The sequence below is a fragment of the Eschrichtius robustus genome, chromosome 15 (assembly GCF_028021215.1).
Source record: "Eschrichtius robustus isolate mEscRob2 chromosome 15, mEscRob2.pri, whole genome shotgun sequence".
Taxonomy (NCBI): Eukaryota; Metazoa; Chordata; class Mammalia; order Artiodactyla; family Eschrichtiidae; genus Eschrichtius; species Eschrichtius robustus.
The window spans coordinates 155,244-179,531 of record NC_090838.1 but is presented as its reverse complement, the minus strand read 5'-3'; the positions used below and the strand labels follow the sequence as shown (position 1 = coordinate 179,531).

Below are 24,288 nucleotides of genomic sequence, written 5' to 3'. Positions count from 1 at the left end.
TGCCCGCCCTCCAGGCCCGGGGCGGCGCGGGGCGGCCCTCCACTGGGTGGGCGGGCGGCCTCTGGGTCCGCAGGGCCCGGGCGCGCGGCCCGAGGGGAGTGGCCTCTCCCGCCCTCCCCGCTCGCCCCGCCGACTGGCTGTCCGGGTGTCCCCGCACCCCTGTCCCTGCAGCGAGCCGAGCTCCGGGCGCGCGTCGGATCCGCCCCGCCTGGCCGAGCGCAGGATGCGCGGACCCGGGCGCCCGCTCCTCCTGGGGCTGCTGCTCGTGCTGGGGGCGGCGGGGCCCGGCCGGGGGCTCGCGGAGACGCGGGAGGCGGCAGACGGGCAGACGCTGCTGCAGCTCATCGTGGAGATCGTCCAGGAGCTCAGGAAGTACCACTCGGGAGAGTCCAAGAGGCTGCAGCTCTCGGGCCGGCAGGACTACAGCCTGGGCCGCAGGGCGGTCTCGGACTACGGGGCTTACCCGGAGGAGCAGAGAGTGGGTGAGTGTCCCCGCCCGCGTGGCTGTGCAGACGGAGCGGGCCGCTTCCCAGGGCCTCTCGGGTGTGTGCGGTGTTGGCGGCGTGTCCGCCTGTCCTGTCTCGGGAGACGCTGGAAGAGCTAGTACTTGCTTGCAAATAGAATTGTCTTTGAGAACACATACGTATTTTTAAAATATAAATACATTTTGACTGTTAAAAAAACTGGGAAATATTTTTTTTAGAGAAGGAAATAGGAATTCCATGAATGATGCCTGGCAGATAGCATAACTATCCCTCGTCCACTTCTAAGACGTGTGAGTTGTCACCTAGGTCAGTAATTTCAGCATAGAACTGTCATCTGTTATTTTGGAAATGGAAATATTTTCAGCAAAGCAGTTTCAACTGAGACACAAATTCCCATTCCCCGCCCCCCCTCCCCATGGCAGAGCCTTCCCAGAGCGGCTGCCCCTTGGGAAATTACCAAGGAAAGCATGCAAGCTTTTAATGCTTTCATGACACAATTAGGTCAAATATGATAAGGTCAATTTTATATAGACTGACTAAAGTTAGTTGTAAATGAAGACTGACATTTAGGAGATGTCTGAACCTTGCAAGTAAGATTCTTATGGAAATGTTCCCTCTTCAGATGAGGAGAATTGGTGGTAGCGTGACCACGTGCCATCGCATTACTAGTGCAGAACAGGTGAGTGAAAATGAATCCAGATGACTGTAAAAAAAAAAAAAGCAAAAACAAGGCTGAAATCAGAAAGAATGTCAGTCAGGTTAGTTACCAACACTACCTAGGCGCTGTGCCGGTACTGTCTTTCCCTGGGAACTGTACCTTTATCTCATCCAACCAGGTTAATGTCTGTTTCCATGCATTCACACCAGCCCTCGTAAGAAGTGGTTTTGACAGCAACTAACCCTTTTTCTAAATATATACCTAGAAGAATATATACCTATAGCAAATTTTTTGTTTGAAGTATGAGATCAGGTTTTCTTCCTAAACTTTGAGAGGTTGTGGAATATGATTCCCAAGTTCTTCAAGATGAAAGTGTCTACGAGTGGTTTATTCACTGGAAGATAACTGTCACACACACACACCCCTTTCTCTTCCTATAGCTTTACAGTCCCTGCCTCTATCCTAGTGGTGGAGACTGGGCATTAATACCGGAGCTTGGAGAGCAGTTTGAGGAAAATGTGCCCTATCATCACCCGTCTTCACATTGTCACGTACTGCAGTCACGGGGCTGCTGTGTTCAGGGCAGAATTTCCAGTAACTTTAAACATTCACTTCGGATCACATGAAAACATGCTTCTTTCAGGCAATTTAATAATTAATTTACTTTCCCTCAAACAGAAATTGTTCCTCGAGATCTAAGGATGAAAGACAAGTTTCTGAAACATCTTACAGGTAAGCTTTCCACGCATTACTTCGCTGCTCCCCAGCTCCTGGCATCCCGCAGCCCTCACAATCTGTTTCTTCTTCCACGTTCCAGGTCCTCTTTATTTCAGCCCAAAGTGCAGCAAGCACTTCCACAGACTTTACCACAACACCCGAGACTGCACCATACCCGCCTGTAAGTGACCGCATCCAACTCGCTTTAGAAATGCCAGTACAGGGTAGACGCGACTTCAGGCCCCTCCACCTAGGTGAACAGGCCCCTGCCTTCTGTAACCCGGGTTTGCTAATATTTACTCCCTGTTGACTATGCAGTCAGGGGCTGGGGTGAGTAGACCACTTAAGAAGATAAGTACAGGCAGCAGCAGCTAGTGCCAAACGGAACATGGTTTACAGTCACTGGAATGAATCGGCTCTTGGAAGGGGCTGGACTCTTCCATGCACGTTCTCGAATTCTGGTCTGATGCCTGTCCTTGTATCCACTCAACTCTGACAGTGGAACAAATGTTTCAAATGAGTTGCTAAAATGACTACTGCAGGGTGTGAGGTAACTATGGTTGGCCCTGGGCCGTCCCCACCACCCTGGCCAGAGACTTTGTGTTTCCACCAGTAGTTATAACCCCATCACCCAGGAATTTTGCTGCTATTTCAAAATCCTGCTCTTCTGCTTGGCTTCATCACTAATTCAGCAATGCAGGTGCCCTCTTCTGTCTGGCTCTCTGCTGTAACTTCCTGGTTTGTCCACAACCAAGTGTACTTCATTCCCCCAAAAGTGGTTCCCTGTGCTCTTCACAAAACATACAATGATGACAAGTAACTTATTCGCTAGAGTGACATCTGCTAGAGCCCTACACCAATTTTTTTGTGTGTAGGGACCACAACTTTCCTTCCATTGAAGGCTCACAGGAGGGCAGTTGTACAAATGAGCCAGGTATCTTAGGAGCTGCTTTCAGGACTGTCCCAAGGGGCAGCGGGCCAGACCTGCCCGTCCTGCTCAAAACAACAAGCTCCTTTCCATGAAGGGGAAGCCGCTCTGTGCAGGCCGCAGCATCACGTCATGGGGCTCCTCGTCTCGCACGTCCCCAGACATGGCAGGAAGACGGGCAGCGCCTTCAGGAGGGAGCTGAGGTGGTCCCGGTCGAAGCTGTCACAGGGACAGTGGCACAAGTCAGCGGGTGGCACCCGTGTCCCAGCAGCCCCATGCTCCAGTCTCACCCTCTCATCGAGGCCACGTGGACCTGGGACACCTCACCTCCCTCTTTCCTTCCTCTGAAATGGAATCACCTTCTGTTTGAGAATTACTAACCTGCTTCTAGGGGTCAGAGAACCTTCTCATTTTGTTTCAACGTGTATATATTTTTATATTAAATCTTGTTTTACAATAATAGGATCATAGATTCTAAATTTGAAAGTGACCCTTAGGGTCATTGCTTGAATCCTTTCATTCACGGGCAAGGAGACAGACAAGGCACTTAGGCTGCGTGTGCCCCATCGCAGACGCCACAGGTGCCACCCACATTGCCGCCTCCTTTGCTGAGTGGGCCGCCACCAAGCTCCTAGTCACCCATAAGGTGAGGCGGTGAGACCAGGACCGGTCAGAAATGCCCCTGGGCCTGGAAGCAGATCTGTGCCCTGAACAAGTGGCTGCTCGTTGGGTCCCACCTCTCTCAGCCCATAAAGAGCTGCAGAGACAACCTGGCCCCTTCTGTGCTGCTCAAGGCTGCATACGCCAGTTCCCGGAATCCTGGCCGGTTAGACGGAAGGAGCCACAGACCTTCTCACTCAAGGTGTGGTCCTGGGGTGAGCTCCTGGGAAGAGCAGGACTTCTGAGTCCACCACACCTGCTGAGCAAAGTCTGCGCCTTAAGGGGACCCCAGGTGGACATCAGGGTGGAGAACATGTGGCCCAGCGGGGTCGCGGTCACCCTCAGGATCTCAGGGTGTGTGGCAAATGCCAGTATCTCCTTTGAGCTCCTACAGTCCGCTGCTTCCACATGTGGTCTCTTTAGGAAAACCACATCCTAAAAAACATGGCACATCTGAAGAAGAGCAGAAAAGCCAGGAATCCTGATGACCCTGCTTCCAGCTGTCAGATAGTTTTCCTTTGAGCCCAAATTATTATGTCCTCTAGATATTTAGCGGGTGTGTTTTTAGAAGACTTTTAGGTGCTTGCCTAACATGCTGTGCATATTTATTGCTGTCAATTTACTCATTCACTCAGAATTTCAGCTAAGAGTATGAATTCTTCCATCTTTAAGTAGGATTTTGTGACTCTTGAGACGTGAACTTCATATTGAGGAATCCCTTTATGGGCGTGATTGCTGTCTCCTGTGAGGCAGCACCTGTGAGACTAATGAAACAGGAAACCATATGAGATGCCTAGGAAAACCAGTCTGCGCTCAGAAATCAGCTCTCGCTTCCCTCCATCGTCCAACCAGGTTTTCTTGCTCTGGTACTTGGCTGTTGACCCACTGTCTTTAGAATTTCTGTGCGGAAGGCTTTGTGTTATGATTAACTCAAGAGGGGACTCGGCCTGCACGTGACCTAAAAGTTAAGTAACACAGGGCACGGGAAGACCGTACACTAGGAAGCAAAACGAAAGCTGTTTTAATGAGCCCAGCAGCTACTGCGAGAAGAAAACAGGCCGAGAGCAGCCGCGTGGGAGACTCTGCATCCCCACTTCCCACAGCCTCCCAGTTACACCATTTAACTTCTGTCACGTGACGCTAAAGGCCCCGAGGCACCATGGATTATTAAGTCAACAACTTCGAGCCACGATTGCAGATGACAGTCTATGTATTGTTTTCAAGGAATTCAGAATATTTAAAGGAATGAATGGCTTTAGCAGTTGCTATGCTTATTTAAAATGAATGCTATTCATGTAAGTTGTTGAGGTAGCTGACGAGGGTCTGTGATTTACTTCCCTTGTAGACTATAAGAGATGCGCCCGGCTTCTTACCCGGCTGGCTGTCAGTCCGACGTGCATGGAGGGATAAGGTAAGCCGACAGCCCTGTCGCTGTGGCCCACACACCAAAGACTGGATGCATTTGGGACATGAAAACTTCATGGGAGTTCAGAGACGTCACTCCTTAGGTAAAGTAGCCTTACTCTGAGTAAGGCTGACCGAACACTCAAAATAGCTCTAGATACTGTCCAGCGGTAAACACACAGCACCCCAGGAAGCCACTGAGACCTGTCGCAGGAGGACACGCTGGCCGAGCTCACATTAACCTGCACACAGCCCACTGGCTACTGACTTCAGTGCGTGACACGGTGTGTATCTGCCCACCCACTTCTAGGCTTTCACTCAAACATTCATAAATAAGTATATGACCAACCATATCCATGCAAATTTTAGCGACGTATCTGGCAAATGTTTGCGTTGAATTCTACCATTATACCAATACGCTTATAAAGAATAGCTAAGAATAGGTATCCTCTTTAAATGTTTCTATCAAAAAGTTATTTTTTCAAAGCCTCTGATGGTAAAAATATAAATACACATTGAGTTTATGAGCTAAACTTTTTACCTTGGCCTCTTGAGGGCTGACATGTAACACATATACACTAACTGTCAGCAAGAGTCAAGGGATGGGCTGAAAGGTTTTATTTTCCTGAGACAAATGCCATCGATTTCAGCCACAAACTATAACTTCACAACTGGACACTAGCTGTGTGTCTTGTGTGCTAGGCACGGCCAGATGCTGGGTCTACCTCGCAGTCAGATGGCTGTCCCTTCGTCTCCTGTAAGTGGAGGAGGGGTGCTCACCATGGTGAAGGCTGCGCTGAACAACGTCTTGCACAGATGCTCGGGGTCAGCCGGGCAGTGGGTGCTGCCCTGAGCTGCGTCCTTAGCGCTGCTTCTTCCCATCAGAAGTCCCACTAGCAAATGGGGGTTCAGTGAAACAAGTGGTTAGTGGAGGGTATCATCCCACATTTTCCACACGCTCACTGAAACCTGTATAACACTTTCTATGTGGGGGAAGTGAAAGCACAGTTTTTAATGCCAAAGCTGAGAAATTCCTCCACCTTCACTTCTCATCTGAATGCTGTCCAGTTTCTCTTCCACTGCCCACGTGGCCAACAGAAAACTTCTTATTTTTAAAGCAAGGAATGGATTCTTGCAAGTCTCCCAAAGTACCTGCCCGGGGAGATGAGAATCTTGTCTTTATTAAGCATTTCTTTATAGTTAAAGCATCACTATTTCCAAAGATGAACCAGGCACATCCTTGGAAAACAACTGCCATCTACTTACAAGTGGGGAGACCAGATGCCCAGCGTCCACATCCACCGGAAGAACCGCTCAGGCCACAGGCTTCCTGTCTCTGTGCCTGCGCGCTAACCCCGTGCTTCCCCACAGCGGGTCCCCAAAGACTGCTCTCCTGCAGAGACAGCTCCTCGGAGCGAAAAGTCGAGAGTAATGGTACCCAGGAGCCTACGCTTGCGTGGAACTGCTCCCGAGCATGGGCCTACCTCTGCACCGTCTCGGGACGGGCACACCAGGGCTTTCCCAACACAACACGGAGACCCACATCACACTGGTCACCACTGTCAGTAACCGTGTTCACTTTGGCCAAGAAATGGGTAGTTTAAAATACAGATACTTCTGCTAAAATAATTTTATAACATTTTAAAAGATTAACTTCTTCCAAGTCCAGAAGTTCTAAACCGCAGTAGCAAACTCTTCACTGGTTGGGACGATGCAGTCAAGGGTTTCTGTGTACCCTGACATCCCAGAGGGCAGAGCACACATCGTGCGTTAGCAGTAGGTTTTCCTTAAGTGGCATAAGCTGTGTCCACATACCTTTCTTCTGCTGCCCTAACACGTGAAGATGTCAGGACAAAGCTGCAGAGTAAGATTCCTCTTCCTACTCCAGACCATAACCTCAACTTCTTAAAGGCTAAGTGTGAAAGAAGTAAGTCTTTAGAGGGGTCCGAGCACAGGGACCCTCCACACTTGTGGTCTCAGAGCAGAGCCAGAGCCCGAGCCCTTCGCTCCTTCTTGCTGAAACTCATGACCTGATCTCCTCTGAGCCAAAGAGAAGCTGTAGCTTCCCAGCCATCCTCCCACACAGCAAGACAGCCTCCCAAACACACCCCTTCATTACCTGGACTTGCCGCTCCAGTAAGTTAGAAGTCTGAGCCCTGGAATACTTTCAGAGAAACGGAGTTTTGAGTAACAAGTATCCAGCTCATTCTACAAAATGCAGCCTCACCTGAGCAGCCCAGGATTGCCCCAAATCAGCGTGGACGGAACTACTGAGGACTTGACGGCAGACGCGTCGACACTGAGCGCTGTCCTTCAGATCCTAACGAGCATTCTCTTCGTCTGTGATGATTTTCATCCCTTTAGCACCGCAGGCCCGCGATGACTGAGGACTGAGTTACTTTCCAGAATAAAACAGACACACATTTTGGAACACAGGGCAACATGCACACTGTAATTCCTCATATCTAGGCACACATTACGTTGCACGTAATTTAATGTATAGGTCTTCCAGAATCACTAAGCAACTGTGAATCATTCTTTGAAACCAAACGTGTTTGTTTCGCAGTGAGCAGAGAGCACCGTGCAGGAGCAACGGCCCAGGAACCACAAGAAGTGCCTTGGAGACCAAAGGACAGAACCCACTGCCTTCTGGACACACCCCGTGAACAGAGCTTTATTTTTGCAGACAGACTCCTCCATAATTCCTTTACCTTGAGTTTTGTATGCTGACACCGTCTGTGGACACAGAGTCAGTAAATGGGTGTGCCCGACAGTAACGCTTGCCACTGGTCATTTTAGAAAACTGGAGAATGCTCCACATTTGATGTGTCATGCTGTGAAATGGCAGAGAGATATCTCATTTTCCTGATTAGGTGACATCACAAATATTCCTTTAGAAGCATAAGCAGAATCAGCAGAATCTAAAACTATATTTTCATATAGCATATGGTATTATTTAATATTTTATTACTTTTACAATTAAATTCCCAGAGTATCATTTGGAATTGCATGAAAAATTAAAAAAAAAAAAAAAAAAGAGAGAGAAAAGAACTTCAGTTGTGGAGACATTGGAGTGTAAATCTGTGTACATGCTCAGGCTAATTTCATTTGTCCTTTGTATAATAAATGTAAAATAGTATCCAGATACTGTGCAATATGTAAATACTGTAAATAAAACGCAAGTAATAAATGAAGTGTTTGTTATAATGAAGTCTTCAAAGCGACTCTTTACTTCTGAACAAGTTCATCGTTGGGAATTCATGATTTACAGATCTTTTGAAAAGACTATGAAATACTGGCAGGATATCACAGAATATAAAAGGCATAAATAAATAAAACGAGAAAGCTATGAATTCTTGTAAAGGACATCAGCATTTTTTAAAGAGAGTGGCCACTATATATTGGCGACATATTTCTTAACGTACGTGATTTGGTAGCGAATATTTCAAATAAGGTTGCATCCGTATTTCCTGTATGACTCTGTAATGGAAACGCTAAACTAAGAGGGACCTTAAGACTTCCAAGAAGCTCCAGATTTTTACAGGTAGATATATTTTGAACAAATCTGACTGGATCTAATTTTTTAAGACAAGTGAATTCAGCAGTGAGGTTCTCTGTTCATATGACCCCTAGTCTGGATACAGCCTAAGGACAAAGTCAACTTAGGAATCCTAGCATTTGTCTGAGGATCTGTATTTAAGACATATATGTAAATATTAAAGAAAACAAACTATAGAGATTTATTGATCAACATAAAGGAACAGAAAAGAGTAAGAAATTTCCTTACTTTGAGAGTATTAAGCAATTACTGAACGATTAGGGCACTAGGGTGTAATTTTTGAAGTGCTTTACTTTCCTGTTTGCTAGTTGCAGGTAGACTTTTTCCCTCAATTCTTTACTTTTTAGAGCTACCATTATCAAATTCTCAATCCACCCAACCTCCCACGTTTCAGGATAAGCCCTCCTGGAGCAATCCCACAGGCCGCCACACACACGCCTGGCCAGTCTTCTTGCCGTGGCCTCCCCAGTGTCCCCGAGTCTGCCGCCCGCGGTGGCCTGGTGGGAAAGCTGCCTTGCTCATCCCTCAGACCCGAGTGAGTTCAGGACTGAAGGTCCCCCGTCTGGGACGCCTGTGATACTAGAGGCCGTTCCTCTGAACTCTCCCTGCTTCTGAGCGACCGTCACTCGCACTGATCTGGGCCTCAGAGTCCTCCCAGGATTTCGGGTCATCGACGATGACCTGGGGTGAAGACCGGGAGTGGAGAAAAGCTGTCCCTCATCTAGCCGTCCACAGGGATCTGCTTTGGGGTGCTGGCCCCAAGGAGGAGAACCCACACTCCACTGAAGACGGGGGCAGAGGCAAGGCCACTGTGGCTGCAGGGCTGCCAGCCTCTTCCATGAACTGATCACTCAAGTGGAAGCAACGTGCTTACTTAGGCACTTAGGCTCCTCAGGGTACTGCCTGGCACTGAGCAGACAGGCACACATCACACACCATCCAAAAGGGACAGTGGAGGCAATGCTTTCTGATTCTTCTCCACCTGTCAGTAAAAAAACCAGGCAGACACCACACTTGCACTTAGTTGTAGTTTTGTAATTTCCCCAGTTTATTTGAAAACAATCTTTTCTGACATATATTCATATGAATTTTAGATCAGTTATCTCCAAGTGCACAGAAATTACCTATATTTGCCTATAAACTAAGCACTGATAAAAGAATACTTATCGATACTTAAGCATTCCAACATAAAAGGACTTTTTCCCACTTACTATTTTTTTCCCACCTAAGCTGATCTATATTTGACATTCAGGTTAATCACATGCATGTAAAAGCAGACGTGGTCCCCAAACTGACCCTAAGGTAAACCAGCACACAAGTGTCCTCCTTCCCAGACATAATTACGTGTCCAGAGGCAAAGTGGTTCAAACGGGAACACGTAAGCTGACTTCCTTATGAAATCAACTAGACAGACACAAACGAAGGAGTGAAGGTGCTGAAGATGAGTCGCACAAATCTGCCTTCCTGTCCTGTAAATGCACAAGTGTGAACACTTCTCGCCAGCATCACGGGACACCGGGCCCTGGCATCAAGAGGTAGTGCAGGGCAGGGGCCCCGTCCACACAGAGGGAAGAGGTAGTGCAGATTCTTGGAAGCGCCGATGGGCTCAGATGCTGACGGGCCTTACAGTAATGTTTTACTTCATAATGTTCTATTTTGCTGCTCTACTATTTTGTTTGTTCCACTATTTTTGTAACTGGGGCAAAGTGGGAGGTTCAACTAGTCTAAGAACATTTACCCCATAAACTGTCTGAATCAAAATTTTTTATTTATTCTTCCACCAAACGCAACAACTGATTTCCATCTACAATTATTTTTTAAGGTAAGAAACAGTGAGTCAACTGAAGAAAGGGCTGCGGCCCTGGCTAGGGAATGGCGACACTGTGACACCTGAGAATGCGGGCCCGCGGGAACGAGCCTGGGCCGCAGCAGGACTGGACCCGGGTCAGCGAACCTTCTCCAGGAAGGCTCTGCAGCACCGCACACACTGCTGGTAGACGGCCTCAAAGTCAGCGTCATTACCCTGAAAAGACAGGGAAAAGGAAGAGGAACAAAGCCTGCGTAAGGAAGAGGCCCTTCGGGAGGCTGCCTCCGACTCCGGACGTTAGGGCCCACAGACAGGCTGATCCTTGCGTTACCCCTGCCCTGAACCGCAGGATGGAAGCCTGTAAGCCATACTTACATAATAAGGGTCTTCAATGATGAACTGTTTCTGTGGGTCGTAGCTCCCAAGCAGTTCGATTTTCGCTCTGCAGTTTCTAACTTGATTACTTTTCCCATTCAAATCTCTGTAAAGTTGAAACATGAACTTCGTTTTCAGATCTATGGTTTCAAGGTAAACTGGGACATCTGCTAGGGTTTTATGAAGCATCCATGTCAAAATCCAGCAAAAGTGACCTGATTTAAAGGAGAAATCAAACACTCGGCAGCTCTGTACGGCCCTCCGTGGGGCTGCGGTCATGGGGCTCTGTCTCTCAGGCAAGGGAGCTCGCAACAGCAGGGGATTTACACTAAGCGTACAGCTTCGAGTCAGACAGTAATCAGCATTCTCCTGAGAAGGTGACAGAATGGAACGCAAAAAGCCTTGAGAACCAAGTCCCAGAGGGCGGGAGGTTCCACGCTAAGGTGTCCTGACGGTGGTCCTTGCACCCACTCCACTGCCTAGGGGGGCTCCGCTCCCACCTCCCACCCCCGCTTTCTCACTGACTGAGCTTCGTGTGCACTGTTCCCGCATTAGGTTACCAAATCTCTATGGGGGACAACAGAGTCTAAGGGGAAACCCGCGACGCCTCGGAGCACAGACCCTCCCCAGGAAGCCACTGCGGCTGAAATGTGAAGGGCAGGTGGGCACAGGGGTGGCTCGGGCTGCACCACCAAGTGCCAACCACGTCTGGACATTGCATTAACAGACAGGGTGCCACACGGAGTTCTCTAACAGGACACTGCTGAGGCTACTCATGAGCTATTCTGTGAGAAAAATGAGGACAGAACAAAACTCACAAGCGAAAAACAAAAACAGAAAATCTATGCATTTTAACGCAGTTCGTGATTAATGAAAGCCTAGGTAAGCCTGTTGCATCCGTACCTGTCCACCTACAACAGTGACTAAAGGAAAGAGTTTCTGTGAATCAAACACGTGCAACCTTTACAGGTTAGCAGTGAAGCAAGGCAGTGTGGTTCTGTGCTCACACCGAGGGCTCAGCTCGGTCCTCCCGGTGAGGGCAGACACCAAGGGCCCTGCAGGCGGACTGCTGAGGCATCTCACTCGGCAAGACCTATTGTGTGCCAGGCAGCACGGTGCCCGTCTTGCAACTGGCGCACGGTCTGCTCATGTGTTCCCTTTGGTCACTTAGCCCGAGTCTGCCTCTGTATTTGTAAAATATATCGTATTCATTTATCTTTGCATGGTCACATTGTATCATACTGTTTGTTAGGTTTAATTTTAATACATGACGCCCGTAATACATGTAAGCCCACCTCAGACTTCACGAGGAGAGGCCCAGGAAAATGCTCTCATCATTGGTTACCAATGCCTGGCTGAAGAAATGCCACACCAAGTTCCTTGTTGCCCAGATCCATGTCCCCTGGGGTCAAACGCACATGTGAGGCGATAGGGCACAGTGGTGAGTGTGACTCATGCCTCACAGAGCCTAGGCTAAAATTCCAACACACCCACCGCTGAATCTGTGAACTTGGGCAAGTAACGTAACCTCTCTGTGCCTCGAATTCCTCTTTGATAAGACGGAGCAACAGTGCAAACCTTCAGAGGACGCGCTTTGGCGTGCACAGCACATGATATGCACCATGAGTAGCCATTTTTATCTAATACCTTAATCTGACAGTTTTTGTTTTTTAAATTGATTAAGGCAATCAACAATTTAAATGAACTAAAAAGTCTTCTTTTTTGTTCGTCTTTTTTTGGGGGTTGGTGTGGGGCAGCTGTAAGGGGTAATAAGATGAGAAACACAATAAAACACCATGCTGGCCCTGAATCATTATAGCAATAACAAACTCATTCTCCTGCGAAACAAAGCATCACCTTATATATCAGACTTTTCCTTATCAAAGGGTGTGTCTCAGTATAAACAGATGTATGAGACTTCAATTCTAAATTATTCTCTGGATTTCTTACTATTCTAAATAAGTACTTCTACACGTTGTGACCATCACTATATATTAAAAGTTTAAGGTACTAGAAAAGTCATTTTGGACAACAAACTGCTTAGCCTATTACTAAACTGAGTTGAAGAGAAATACCCTTTAAAAATACGATTACCTCAGGTTGCTTTCATCCATACATAGCATATAATCAAAAGTGGCAAAGTCTTCTTTGGTAACCTAAAAGTAAATGAGAAGTGAAAACATAATGTTTACGTTTAGACCAATCAAGCCTAGAGGATCCAAAACAGAACCTTAAAAAAAAAAAAAAAAAAAAAAAAAAGGCTATACTTGAATCTGCTACTCACTAATTAAGTTATAAATCAATTAAGGTACTTTAAAGTTAAAACAGTTAACCTGATTTCCTAAAATTGTATTGCAAATAAATTTTATTTTATACAGTTCCCTAGAATAATCATTAAGTAGTATAATATGTGGATGCGAAGTTTATACTTCATCTTCGACTTCTTAGAAACAAAGTATAATTCAGTTAACTTATTAAAATGTTCCGTATCTGAGCCCTAGTTTTCATTCTACAAGTACTCATCCTCAGCCCCAGTGACATGTATCAACTGCAGCACTGACGGCTGTCCTCGTGGGGCTTCCCTCCTACGCAGGGTGGGCAGCTCTCAGGAGTGACAATGCCTCACAGAAAAATAAAGCAGAGAAGAGGGCAGAGAGGAAGACAACATTTTAAGTAGGGTGGTCAGGCTCACTAGAAAGAAACACAGGAGCAACTGAATCTCTGGATCTTCTCTATTCTGACTAAATATCCATAACTTGGACATGACACAGAAGAGAGTGCCACTCAGTATTTTTACTAATTCTAACCTAAACTTTGCACTGTTTTCTGACATAATTCATAAACATAAGCTCACTAAAATATAAACAAAAACTCTTATGATTTTTTAGTAGTATAAATAATGACAGAATAAGAAAGGAACAACTATATTCAATTTTAATAACCTATAAGGGAAAAGAATCGGAAAAAGAATATATATATATATATATATATATATATATATATATATATAACTGAATCGCTCTGCTGTACACCTGAAACTAACACAGCATTGTAAATTAACTATACTTCAATTAAAAAAATGGTAGGCAGGTAGGAAGGAAGGAAGGAAGGGAAACATGCCATAATCAAGGATGGGATGGAAATAATTTCTAAGAATGCTTTCAATACTCATCTTCATCACTAAAAAAATCCTCTAAAATATAGTGGTACAATGAAACTACAAAGATTTTGAATTCCTGGTTAAACAGAGTAGTGACACTCTACTATAATCAGTGTTGCGAAAGAACCATAAATATACTCACTATTCTGTTAAAAATAATAAATTTTGGCTCTCAGTATGCACTTGCATTAATTTTTATTGTAGCACATTAATAAAGTACTGGGACCAAATTTTGCTAACATTCCCAAGGTACTAGCTTATTTTTAAATCTATTAGAGCAAACATTACAAGTTATTTCCCCAAATTAGTTGTCTGAGAAATGTCCTGGGATTAAATATTAAACAATGTTTTTAATTTTGGAATGACTGCAATTGCAGATCCTAAGAAAGACTTAGTAACTGACAGCTACATGTAGCTACATGATGTTTAGATGTTAAAATGACTGAGGAAGAAGAGGAACAGCTATAATTAACATCTTATAAAGAATGCATGGTAAAGGATTTCCGCTTGCAGCTATAAATGAAATAGCTTGTGGCAAAACAACCTCATTGCCAGAAAAAAAGTAGAAAACGCCCATCAAAACTAAACACTTCTGCACAATCATTAACGTGCTCCCATGACAGCCAGGCTCAGAAAGGCCAAAATCTCAACCGCGTGCACAGGACCAGGTATGCAAATTGGCGGGCCCTCTGCTGCTACAGATAAGCCTGGCTGCCTGAGAGGGCTGACCGGCCACAAAGGGCAGCTGGCATCTTGCTCCCGCCCTCAAGAGGACTTGCTGACCCTGGGCCCTGGCTAGAGCTCGGAAGAGAGATCTCAAACTTCCTGGATGCAGAAATTTTTAACTCTTAAAAATTATTTAGGCCTTCCCTCTGAACAACTTGTTACTTAGGGTTATATCTATTGTACCAATATTCACCAAAGCTATTAAAAGTGAAATTTTTATAACACTTATTATTCACTTAAAAATAATAAAAATTCATTACCTGTTACTATAACATTTTTATAAATGAAAAGCAGCTCTACTTTCCACACGGAAACTTGGGGAGGAGAGTGGCGCTGCTTTACATTTTTGCAAATCTCTTTAATGTCTGCTTACTCAAGGCAGACGGCTTCTCCTGTGCGCTTCTCCATTTGATCTGCTGAAATATGCAAACCCAGCCGCACACAAGTACGTAGCTTACAAGCAGTATTTTACCAGCCATTGTGTAACTGTGGATATTCTCTGATGCAACACCAAAGCTCATTAGCAGTGGTTTCTTACAGGTTATTTGCAATGCAGAACATGAAAATATACGAGCAAACTTTTCCTACTCTGTCCAAGCTCACTGGTTATGGTTAGTGTGACCCTTTGAATGGATCCCTGACTCACACATTTTGACCTCACGGGCCTAGGGGTCCCTGGAACCCACTTTGGGGACTGTGCTTTAGACTCTCGCAGGAGGGGCTGTTAGCAATGTCTGAGGACATCGTGATTGTCACGATGGGGGACGAAAGGGGTGCTCAGCATCGCGTGGGTCGAACCATCCGGCCTCCCAGGTCACGAGAAGCCTGGGCAGAAGGCCGCTGATGGAAGGCAGAAGCACCAAAGGGCCAGTGGGCAACCTCACCGGCTGGAGATGCTGGAGGTGAAGCTTGCGCCCACACGTGTTCTCCTCAGAGCATCTGCCAAGTTCCTAAACCATTCAGAGAAAGAAGCCAAGAGAACAAGTGGAAGGCCGCACGCAGCACTCAGCGAGGAAGGCCGCACGCAGCACTCAGCGAGGAAGGAAGAAGAACTACCTCAGAAGCTGCCAAACAGCAGCAGCCCTGTGTGCCGAACACCTCCCCAGCAGGTGGGGCTCCTGGAGGTTCACCCGAGAGGGGCCCGTCCAGCACAGCCCGAGCCCCGCGAGGCAGGTCCAGCAACCAGTCAGCTCCAAACCAATCCCTGCCCCACTCAAGCGGAGCCATCTGGGGGCAAAGGACCTTCACCCAAAGCTTCTACATTGTTTATACATCATGCTCAGCATTTAATCCAAACTAGCAAGCATACCAAGCAATACAACAAAGAGGAAAAGAAAAGAAAAGCAGACTCACAGATGAGCCAGGTATTAGTTACTATACTTTATTTAAAATAACTGTGATCGGAATTGTTCAAGAAAATATAGGGCAAGATGCAGAATTTCACCAGAGAGCTGGAATCAATTTAAAAAATCAAATAACACTTAAAGAATTAAAGAAAGTAACAGACACTAAATATTCAATAAATAGAGGCTTATGGACTGTTCGAAAACACAGAAAGATTTGTACATCACAAAACAGGTCAGTAGGAAAATCTCAGACTGAAAAACAGAGTGAAAATGATGGAGAAAGTAGAAAAAGCACAAGAAATTTATGTTCAAAATACATTTAGGTTGAATCTCAGAAGAATGAGGGCAAGAAAAGTATACAAAGATAACAGCCCAGAATCTTCCAGCACTGATGAAAACCATCAAGACACAAATTCAGGAAGTGAGTTTGACCACATAAAACTGCTGGTAACTACACACCGAAGAAAAACTAAAGACAGCAGAAGAAAATGACAGCAACTGCAGGAAACAACAAAAAGACAATGGATTAGATGAATCCTTCCAAACAGTTAAAGTAGAAATACCATCATTGTTTGACAAAAGTTTTTTAACAGAAGAGAAAAAAAACATTAGCTAACTTGTTTTATGAGGCTGCTCGACCCTGACACAGTGTGTGATGCCAGGTGTGTATCCATCCCTGACACAGTGTGTGATGCAGGGTGTGTATCCAACAGAACTGCACACATACAAAAATATTAAGTGGAACTCAGCCCCAAACTAGAAACAACCCGAGTGTTCATCAAGAGTGGAACTGATAAATAAACTGTAGCCTAACTGTAAAATGATACTGAGTCCACAAATGAAGATGACTGAAGCTTTGCTATGAGCAACAATATGGAGAATCTCACAAAGGAAAATGCTGACAGAAGTATACACACTATAGGATTCCACTGCCATAAAGTTAAAAAGGTAGACGGCATTTTGAGTGGTGACCTCTGGAGTAGAGGGAGTAGAGCTGGTCGTGCCGTAAGATGCACTGAGCTCCCTGACATCTGTGTATGTGTCAAATAAAGTTTACTGAAAAGGGAAAGAATGTATGATAAAGTAAACATCCCCACAGAACTAACTGGATGTGAGAGTTCACATACCCCAGGGAAATGATTACACGCGCTAAAAAGAAAAAAGTAACCTAAATGTATTTTGTCTATAAAACCCAGGTTTAATAGAAATGTTAGAATAGTTCTCATACAAATTGTGATACTCACTAAAGATGAAATCTGTAAACATTAGAAAATGCTAAAAAATAACAAAGATCTGACGTGATACTGACATATCCTACTAGGACTTTCAAATTTTTAAAAAAATCATTGTTGAGAAAATTTTCTTAAAAGCAACAGGAAAAAGAAAAAGAAAATAGATCATGTGGAAATACTACTTCTAAAACTGGTAATAATTTCATAAGCAGTAACTTTCTAGCTTTGTTTTTTTAAGGCATGTGTATTTAAAATATTTCATTTGTACCCACTTTTATTATAAACTTAGCATATGAAAAATAATCTGATCTTAAAAATAGAAAACATGGAAGTATGATTGCTCATAATTCTGAAGGTCTACTCAAAATAAATCTACATTATTTAAAAAACAGAAAGTAGAAATTGGCAAGGTATGCAAAACCCTGAAGAGATTAGAATGGACAAATGATATAAAAAATGTTTAATCTCCAATGAAAATTCCACTTAAGAAAGGGTCCTTAAAATAGTTAATTTAAATAGTAAATTGTTAACATGCAGAGTCAACTGATGTAGCCAGAAACTAGTTCACAGGTCTCAGTTATCTAAGTCAAAAATAACGTGTGTATTACCAATTTCTGAGACATTATTAACATATTAAAAGTGTTTCTATAGAAATTTTGTTTTGTGAATTTTCTGGCTCACACCTCAACAAATAAACCTGTAATTAAATCCAAGTTCTACCACTTTGCAGCTGCGTAACCTTCAATAAGTCATTTATTTTCTCTCCAGAACTGTTTCTTGATCTGCAAAATGTGTTTACCAACCACTCCTCTCTGTAATTGATAAAAATTGAGAACGGCCAAAATTTAAAATACGATGCTATATGGCAAAGCAATCTGCAAAGTTTTAAATAGAGACAAAATTTAGTATACCAATGACTAAGGAATCTTTATCCAGTCTTACAAAAAGGTCTGATCCAAGCACTAATACTAAATTATAGTTCTCACACTGCCATCCATACTTACAAACATGCAATATATTTGACAACTGATTTTCAAAATATTTGGCTTCTCACTCTAAAGGCCTCAAAAGCTCATCTGACACCAAGCCATGACCTTTCTTGGCCTATAGAGCCTACGTTTTGTTAGGATGGATACAAAAGGAAGTTAGCAGATTTTAGCGAGGTTTTTAAAAAATCCAACTGAATCTCCACAAAATAATCATATTGATAAAAGTAGCAGTCCCTTTAGGACAACACGCTAGTCAGAAATGAAGCGTGTTTCTGTGGCAGCTGGTCCCTGGGGTTATAGAAGGTGCAGCACCAGCACCCACAGCGGCTCCTAGACTGGGAGGGACTGGACAGGCCACCTACGGACCCCAACGTCTCGCCACAAATGCTGCCATGAAAACCTCAGCACCCCACCTCCCGCGGTTCCACGGGAGTCTAGAACCCTGTAGCCCGATAACGTGCCCACCAGACCAAGTGGCTATTTAAATGAGTTACAATTTAAAATTCAGCCTCCATCACACTGGCCATATCTCAAAAGTGCAAGAGCCACATGCAGCTGGTGGCTTCCACCCTGGAGAGCAGATAAGGCACACCATCCTCCTCGCAGGACGTTCTGCTGGGCCGCATCCCAGAACCAAAACCCAGAAGTACTACTGCTGGTGCACAGGATATGCCTCCATAATAATATCAGCATTACCCTGTATTTCTAAGGCACTTCACAGCTGGCAATATGTTTCTGCATTTGTAACAGAAATTTATTCTAGCAACAACCTAGTAATGGAAGCAGACTAAGTCACTATGGCTTAAATGTTTAAAGACCTCACAGATAGAAAAAAAAGGAGATGACAGCTCAGGTCTTCCAGCTCTTAGCCAGGGCTCTCTCGACCATGCATTTTAATAAGTCAATTCCAAGACCATGCAAACCTTTCAGAACTGTGGAACCAGAATGGGTGTATTGTGGCTGGTTAGGCCGACCCTAAATAAACACACTCAAATAAACACACTCATTGTACATAAGTCTGGTTAAGCCTCTCACAACCTCTCAGGTTACGGGATCAACGTATTAGAAATTAAACAAGGTCTCTTCTACCTGTCTTGCTTTATGGGCTGTGTTAATGCCATGATCTCTTAGGCAGCTCACAGCTCTTGGATCTGGTGACCGGCCCACGTTCCAGTCAGAAACAGCGCCACTGTCAATGACCCACTGCAACACAAAACACACAAGTGCACCTTCAAGGTCAAGTACGGTACCTGCCGGGCAACGTGACTCATGGGGATACCATGCTTCTTCATGCAAGCCTGCCCCCGATAATCAGGAGGGTTTCCTAGTTCATACGTGGACGTTGCTGCACTGTCTATCCTCCACTGCAGGAGAAAAAAAGAATTTTTTTCACAATTTTCTGCCCCAAAGCCATTCAGGTTGGCCTCTTTAAGGTAGTGAACAGTACTTACAGTGTCTGAAATGTTTTGATCAGTTACAAGTTTCCTGAAAACTGCTTCTGCGATGGGTGATCGACAGATATTACCTTAAAAAAAAGGAGGGGGCAGAGTGAGCGTCTGGTTTGAGGGAAGCAAGGTACTCTTCTCTGAGGTGACCGTCCTGCCAGCACCTGGCAGAACCTGGGGGAACAGCTGAGCCAACCTCGCTCAATGATTTCACACCAACTGTCCAAGTACTCAAAGTACAAATGACAAAGACCTCAGAAATCAGAACAGTTATGACCAAAACCATCGTTTTTCAGGTTGCTATCACTGACCCAGAAGCGAGTCGGGAAATCAACGAAGTGGGTGGCAACCAGTCTATTTTAGGATGAAATACAACAGAATAGAGTTTAAAATATGTATTTTCTAGCATACTGCACATAATACAGACGACTATTGTTTCATAAAATACACAAGCAAATGTATTTAGGCCTAAGAGTAGTTCCACACAGACTTCTACCGCAGGACCCGTGCGGAGCCCTTGCTTGAGTGCTGTGGACCCAGAAGTCAGCCAGCTGGGGTAGGGATGGTCCTCCAGGCTGTCCAGTCTGCCCAGAACTTACATCAGCTGCAAGTTCACAGATCCCCAGAGCCACCCTCACCTCAAACCAGCTGGCCACTTCAAACCAGCTGAACCTTACAGGTTCAGTATTTCTCCAGAAGGATTGCAGAATTCAGGAAAATGCTATACTTATGATTATAGTTTTATTATCACAAAAAGATACAGAGCAGAACCAGCCAAAGTCAGAGAGCACAGCAAAGATTCTGGAAGAGTTCCAAATAGGAAACTTTCTGGTCCTCGGGGACGTGTCACATTCCCGTCACCCATGTGTGACAGTACTCAGAGTACTGCCAATCCAGGACGCCTCGCAGAGCTCCGGTGCCAAGGATTTATTGGCATTTCATAAATAAGCCTAACTGACTGAATTACTGGCCTGTGGCTGAACTCAGTGTCCAGCCCCTTCCCCTCCCACGTGTGGCTCCCAGCCTCCGCCCCGAGTTACCTCCTCAGCAAAAGCTGTGTAGGGCCATCCCTGAATCACAAAACTCTCCTATCACTCCAAGGGAATTCCAAGGGGTTTGAAGGTTACCTCCCAGCAGCCAGGATAGAGGCAAGACCTCTCGTGAAATGGGGTCAAATTCCTTTCTACACAGGGGAAGAAAGATAAAAGACAGAAAATCTTCCCTCAAAATATTTCTACCACGTGCCAAGCAATGTATTTATGGGAGATATGGAATTAGCTATAATAAAAACAAGAAAACAAATTCTGATAGGCAAGCAATATACTACAGGAGCACAGGAAAAGATTCTAAAAAGCATAAAGAATAAGAAAGTTTCTTATGAGAAAAAAAGAAAGAACAATTAGGGCTGGTCTTTAAAGGATGAAGAGTATTTAAATACTGGTTAATTGTAGGAAAAAGGTAATCTGACACCACTATGTTCTCTCTCATCTCCCACTGTGCTGGCTGGGACACAATTAACAGCACACATTCTTTAGACCTTTAAAACATTAAACACTTAATAATCTTGCCAAAATAAGGAGTTCCGTTCTTTTCTGCTATTACCCTTACCAATGGTATACATCTGACACTTCCTTGCACTTCAGTCTGAAAAAGGTCCAAATGAACGCTTTGAAGGAATAAAACTTGTATCTTTCAGAAGTGCACTGTTGTTACTGCCCTGCATACAGGCTGCCAAGTGAAACGGCAAACAGCAACCTCAAATCCCCCCAGAACTCCACGTCTCACCCCCTCCACCGGCAAAGCTCTGGTCCAACACACAAACTCTCTCTGAACTGTGGGTCTCCCTCCTGTGGCCCTCACCCCTTCTCAGTCCAATCTCAACACAACAGCTGAAGGCTTCTTTTTAAACCTCCCACCTCTGCTCAAAATCCTCCAATGGCTTAACTCGCGCAGTGAGCCCAAGTCCTCACACGGCCTCACCAGATCTGTCCACCACAGAACCTAAATGTGGGTCTGAAAACTAGGGCTCAGGACCCACCAGCTTTGTATATAGTTCTCAATGCTAAAAATAATTTTTTACATTTTTCAACAGTTGAAAAAAACTCAGAAGTAGAATATCTTGAGAATATTACATAGAATTCAAATCCCAGTGTCCATACACAATTACAGCCAAGCATGATCATTTATGTATTGGCTAGGGCTGCTTTTGCACTACACCTCCGGTATGACCTACAAAGCACAAAATATTTCTCTGGCTCTTTACGTAAAGAGTTTGCAGACTCCTGCCCCAGAACACTCACTGTATGTGAGGAAGTAACTTCTCCCCTGTGCACCAAGAACAGTACTACTTATGTATCCACTGGGAACTGAGAAAACACTCACATTATCTCTGAGTCCTCAGGTACAGACGAGTGTCTGACTGAGAAGGTACTAGGTCACCAGGCCCAGAACTTCAGCTTCCCGGCCGTTTCTTGAACATGGCCAGCACCCTCACTTCAAAACCTTTCACCTGCCTTCCTCTGGGTCCAGGGTGCTTTTCCAAAATACCCTACGCTTGCTTCCTCACCTCCTTCAAGTCTTTGCTCAAATGTCACCTTCTCGGTAAGGCCTCCCCTGAACAGCCTACTTACAGCTGCACCCCCCCTTCCGCTCCCCCTTTCTTCCTGCCTTACTGTCTTAACCAAATACTTGATTGTTGATGACGGAATGTGAGCTCTAGAGAGGCAGGGGTTTTTGTCTGTTTTCCTCACCACTATATCCCTAGCACTCAGAACAGTGCCTGCCTGGTTCCATGGCAGTTGCTTTAAAAAAAAAAAAAAAAGTACTGAAGATAAATACTTACAAGCAGACATCTCCCATTAAGAACCACCATACTGCACTATGTCAGCCTAATCAACAATACTAAGTGAAATAAACACGGCAATGGAATCCTGTTAGATGCCCAACCTGGGCTGAGCTGCCCTTTAAAATATGTGCTGAAGCCATCAGTCAGCCTTCAGTGGAGAGCTTAAAAATCAAATGATGCCTACTGTCAAAGTGAAACAAGGAGGCCTTTTACTTTTCCCCTCATAGAAATTCAATTCTGCAAATACCTAGTGTGCATCATATTTTGTCCTAAAGCTGGAAATACAAAGAGAAATAAGCCACAGTTATTGCCTTCAAGAGGGCTAAGTCTAGCTATAATCTCAGGAGGCTATCAAGTAATTATAATAAAATTTGTGTGAGGAAAGGTGTCTATAAAGGGTCATGGGAACAACTACCTCTACCTAGAGGGTCTGGAAAAAGTAACGAAGGGAATACTTGGGTCTGACATTTTAGAAAGGCTTTCCAGGCAAAATGCAAAATGGGTTCCCAGAAAGAAGCACACAATGGAAGGCACACTGAGCATCTGAAGTACTGGGGAACAGGCAGTCCAGAGGGTGTGTGGGTAGGAAACGGTAAAGGGGATAACGTGGGAAACGCTGAGCACACTTCTGTGGTCTTCTTTAAGGGTGCGCCTAAAGAGGAGAGGAAGGAAATGCAGGAAATGCAGACTCATCGGAAGGTTTTAAGTCACTGGGCTATTGACCATGTAAGCCTTCCTCTCTGGGGAATTAAGGAGATGGGGTGGAAGCACTGAGGTGCCCTATCAAAGGAAAAATCCTGAAAGCTAAAGGGAAAGTGAGCTCTATTTAAAGTAAGGGAGGCTAACTGTTGAAATCCTAAAAATGAAAATAATTCTGAGCTGGAAGGTCCCTGAAGAATTAAAAATAAATAATACCTTCATTTTCATGTAGAGGAATATTGGCACATGGGGCTGTTACATAGCGACCTAGGGAATCAGGTCTCCCTGGTTTGGCTTTTACAATCAAGAAATCCTAAACCTTTGCACTTCCCCTGCCTTTAGGTCAGATCCATTTGTGAGCACGGGCCAAGGAAACAAGCCAGCAAACCAGTGTTGTCATGGGTTTCGGCGCATCAGGAGGCCCTTAAAGGACAGATCAGTCCAGTGGCCTCGAGTCTACCTCATGAAGGGGAAAAAGGGATTCTAGGCAAGTGCAGTGCCAGGAACCCTGGCTTGGAGTACAGGTGCTGCAGGTGAGAAGGGAACCGGGCTTGGAGAAAGGACTGTACAGAAGCTAGAGGTCCAGGCAGGCATAGAGGACTTCGGCAGGTGACAGGGGATCCGACTCGGAGACAGGACTGAACAGGGGACCCCGCTTGGAGAGAGAACCGAGCACGTCAAGGACACCCCGCCTGCAGAGCTGCCCGGGCAACTGCGCCACGCTGACGGAGAGCGCGGCGCCCCATGCCACCCTCGGGTCTCCCCTCTCCGGCCTCCGCCGCATCACCGTTCCTGGTCCAGCGGCGCGGCCCAGAGCGCACGAAGCCCTCCCCAGCCCTCCAGGAAAGTCAAAGTGGGGCTAGATCGGCGCTGTCTCACCCAGACACACGAACAGCACTGACTTGGTCACCTGTTCGGCCATCTTCCCGTGCTCATAGAGGCGCCCACTAATCACGTCGGAACTTTTCCGGCGCGGCGCATGCGCCCCGCGAGGAGCCGGCTCCGCGCGCCCGCGTAGTCCTGCCCTGGCCCCACCCGGGGCGAGAGTGCAGTCTCGCGCTTGCGCAGTCTGGCCCCAGGGCCGCCCGCGGGAGGCGGAGCCGAGAGGCACCCCGAGGGCGGGGGGTGGGGCGCGGGGAGGGGAGGGGTGGGGCGCGGGGAGGGGAGGGGTGGGGCGCGGGGAGGGGAGGGGTGGGGCGCGGGGAGGGGAGGGGTGGGGCGCGGGGAGGGGAGGGGTGGGGCGGGACCAAGAG

The 24,288-nt window shown here is 45.7% G+C and overlaps 2 protein-coding genes across 4 annotated transcripts; one reads left to right on the top strand and one right to left on the bottom strand.

Annotated features, from left to right (window-relative positions):
- The first annotated feature begins 223 nt into the window (after positions 1-223).
- Positions 224-8,026, top strand: ALKAL2 (ALK and LTK ligand 2). Its single transcript, XM_068564808.1, has 5 exons — positions 224-482; positions 1,822-1,875; positions 1,961-2,041; positions 4,794-4,859; positions 7,419-8,026. Exons 1-4 carry the CDS (start codon positions 224-226, stop codon positions 4,856-4,858), a joined length of 459 nt encoding a protein of 152 aa, XP_068420909.1. The 3' UTR covers position 4,859; positions 7,419-8,026.
- Positions 8,027-10,162: 2,136 nt separating this feature from the next.
- Positions 10,163-24,074, bottom strand: ACP1 (acid phosphatase 1). 3 transcript variants are annotated; one of them, XM_068564626.1, is made up of 6 exons: positions 23,915-24,074; positions 19,498-19,571; positions 19,297-19,410; positions 12,688-12,749; positions 10,594-10,699; positions 10,163-10,434 (listed from the first exon to the last, which is right to left on the bottom strand). In XM_068564626.1, the coding sequence occupies exons 1-6, from the start codon at positions 23,955-23,957 to the stop codon at positions 10,357-10,359; spliced, it is 477 nt and encodes a 158-aa protein (XP_068420727.1). In that variant the 5' UTR covers positions 23,958-24,074; the 3' UTR covers positions 10,163-10,356. The 3 variants fall into 3 exon arrangements, 2 of the variants coding, with proteins under 2 accessions (XP_068420727.1, XP_068420726.1); XM_068564625.1 differs by lacking the exon at positions 19,297-19,410 and adding an exon at positions 19,136-19,249 and having other exon boundaries at positions 23,915-24,037; XR_011076597.1 differs by lacking the exon at positions 10,163-10,434 and having other exon boundaries at positions 19,136-19,410; positions 23,915-24,037.
- Between the last annotated feature and the right edge of the window lie 214 nt (positions 24,075-24,288).

What these genes read in the sequence shown, in the direction of transcription:
- ALKAL2 (XM_068564808.1), top strand. Translation starts at nt 224, where the DNA reads ATGCGCGGACCCGGGCGCCCGCTCCTCCTGGGGCTGCTGCTCGTGCTG. An exon ending in GTTTCTGAAACATCTTACAG is followed by an intron (nt 1,876 to 1,960) that starts GTAAGCTTTCCA and finishes TCCACGTTCCAG; the next exon opens with GTCCTCTTTATTTCAGCCCA. An exon ending in AGACTGCACCATACCCGCCT is followed by an intron (nt 2,042 to 4,793) that starts GTAAGTGACCGC and finishes CTTCCCTTGTAG; the next exon opens with ACTATAAGAGATGCGCCCGG.
- ACP1 (XM_068564626.1), bottom strand. Translation starts at nt 23,957, where the DNA reads ATGGCCGAACAGGTGACCAAGTCAGTGCTGTTCGTGTGTCTGG. An exon ending in ATGGATGAAAGCAACCTGAG is followed by an intron (nt 10,700 to 12,687) that starts GTAATCGTATTT and finishes TCAACTTTACAG; the next exon opens with AGATTTGAATGGGAAAAGTA. An exon ending in TCATTGAAGACCCTTATTAT is followed by an intron (nt 10,435 to 10,593) that starts GTAAGTATGGCT and finishes CTGTCTTTTCAG; the next exon opens with GGTAATGACGCTGACTTTGA.